This window comes from Penaeus monodon, chromosome 33 (genome assembly GCF_015228065.2).
Source record: "Penaeus monodon isolate SGIC_2016 chromosome 33, NSTDA_Pmon_1, whole genome shotgun sequence".
NCBI lineage: Eukaryota > Metazoa > Arthropoda > Malacostraca > Decapoda > Penaeidae > Penaeus > Penaeus monodon.
The window spans coordinates 13,733,217-13,733,671 of NC_051418.1; the positions used below are offsets into that span (position 1 = coordinate 13,733,217).

General features: G+C 30.5%; 1 protein-coding gene across 1 annotated transcript in view; it reads left to right on the forward strand.

Moving 5' to 3' along the window:
• The window catches only part of LOC119594054 (AF4/FMR2 family member 4-like), a gene marked incomplete in the record, with an annotated part of 85,679 nt that overhangs the window by 62,616 nt on the left and 22,608 nt on the right, over positions 1 to 455 (forward strand). The window contains 1 exon segment of the mRNA XM_037943090.1: positions 1 to 184. Coding sequence (XP_037799018.1) covers positions 1 to 184 — 184 coding nt within the window.

Genomic DNA, 455 nt, shown 5'->3' on the forward strand with positions numbered 1-455 from the left:
CATGTGATCCTAATACTAAAGCATCATGTAATGAAGATAAGTCGAAGTCTATAATTTTAACGTCCATATTTAAATACAAAACTGAACAAGAGAAAGTTAAAAAGGAAATAAAAACTGAACCAGTCAATAGTGATGAAGAAGATTCAGAGAAAGTTGACATCAAGCTTTCTCACAAAGTTAAAGAGTGAGTAATTGTTCTTTTTTATCAAAATTATAAAGTAGTATTATTATCACTTTCATTTTCATTGAGGGTAGCATTATCAGCATCATCTCATCATGTGCAACCTTCATTATTTTTAAGTATGAGTAATGTGAAATGTACTTCTTCCCCCCCCCCCTTTCCTCCCAATATGTGTTTTCCTTTTTGTTTTTTATTTCTTTGTTTATTCAATTTTGAAACAGTCTCAGGAGTTTATTGATTTTTTCCATTTCTATACATTTATCCTGTGACTGCG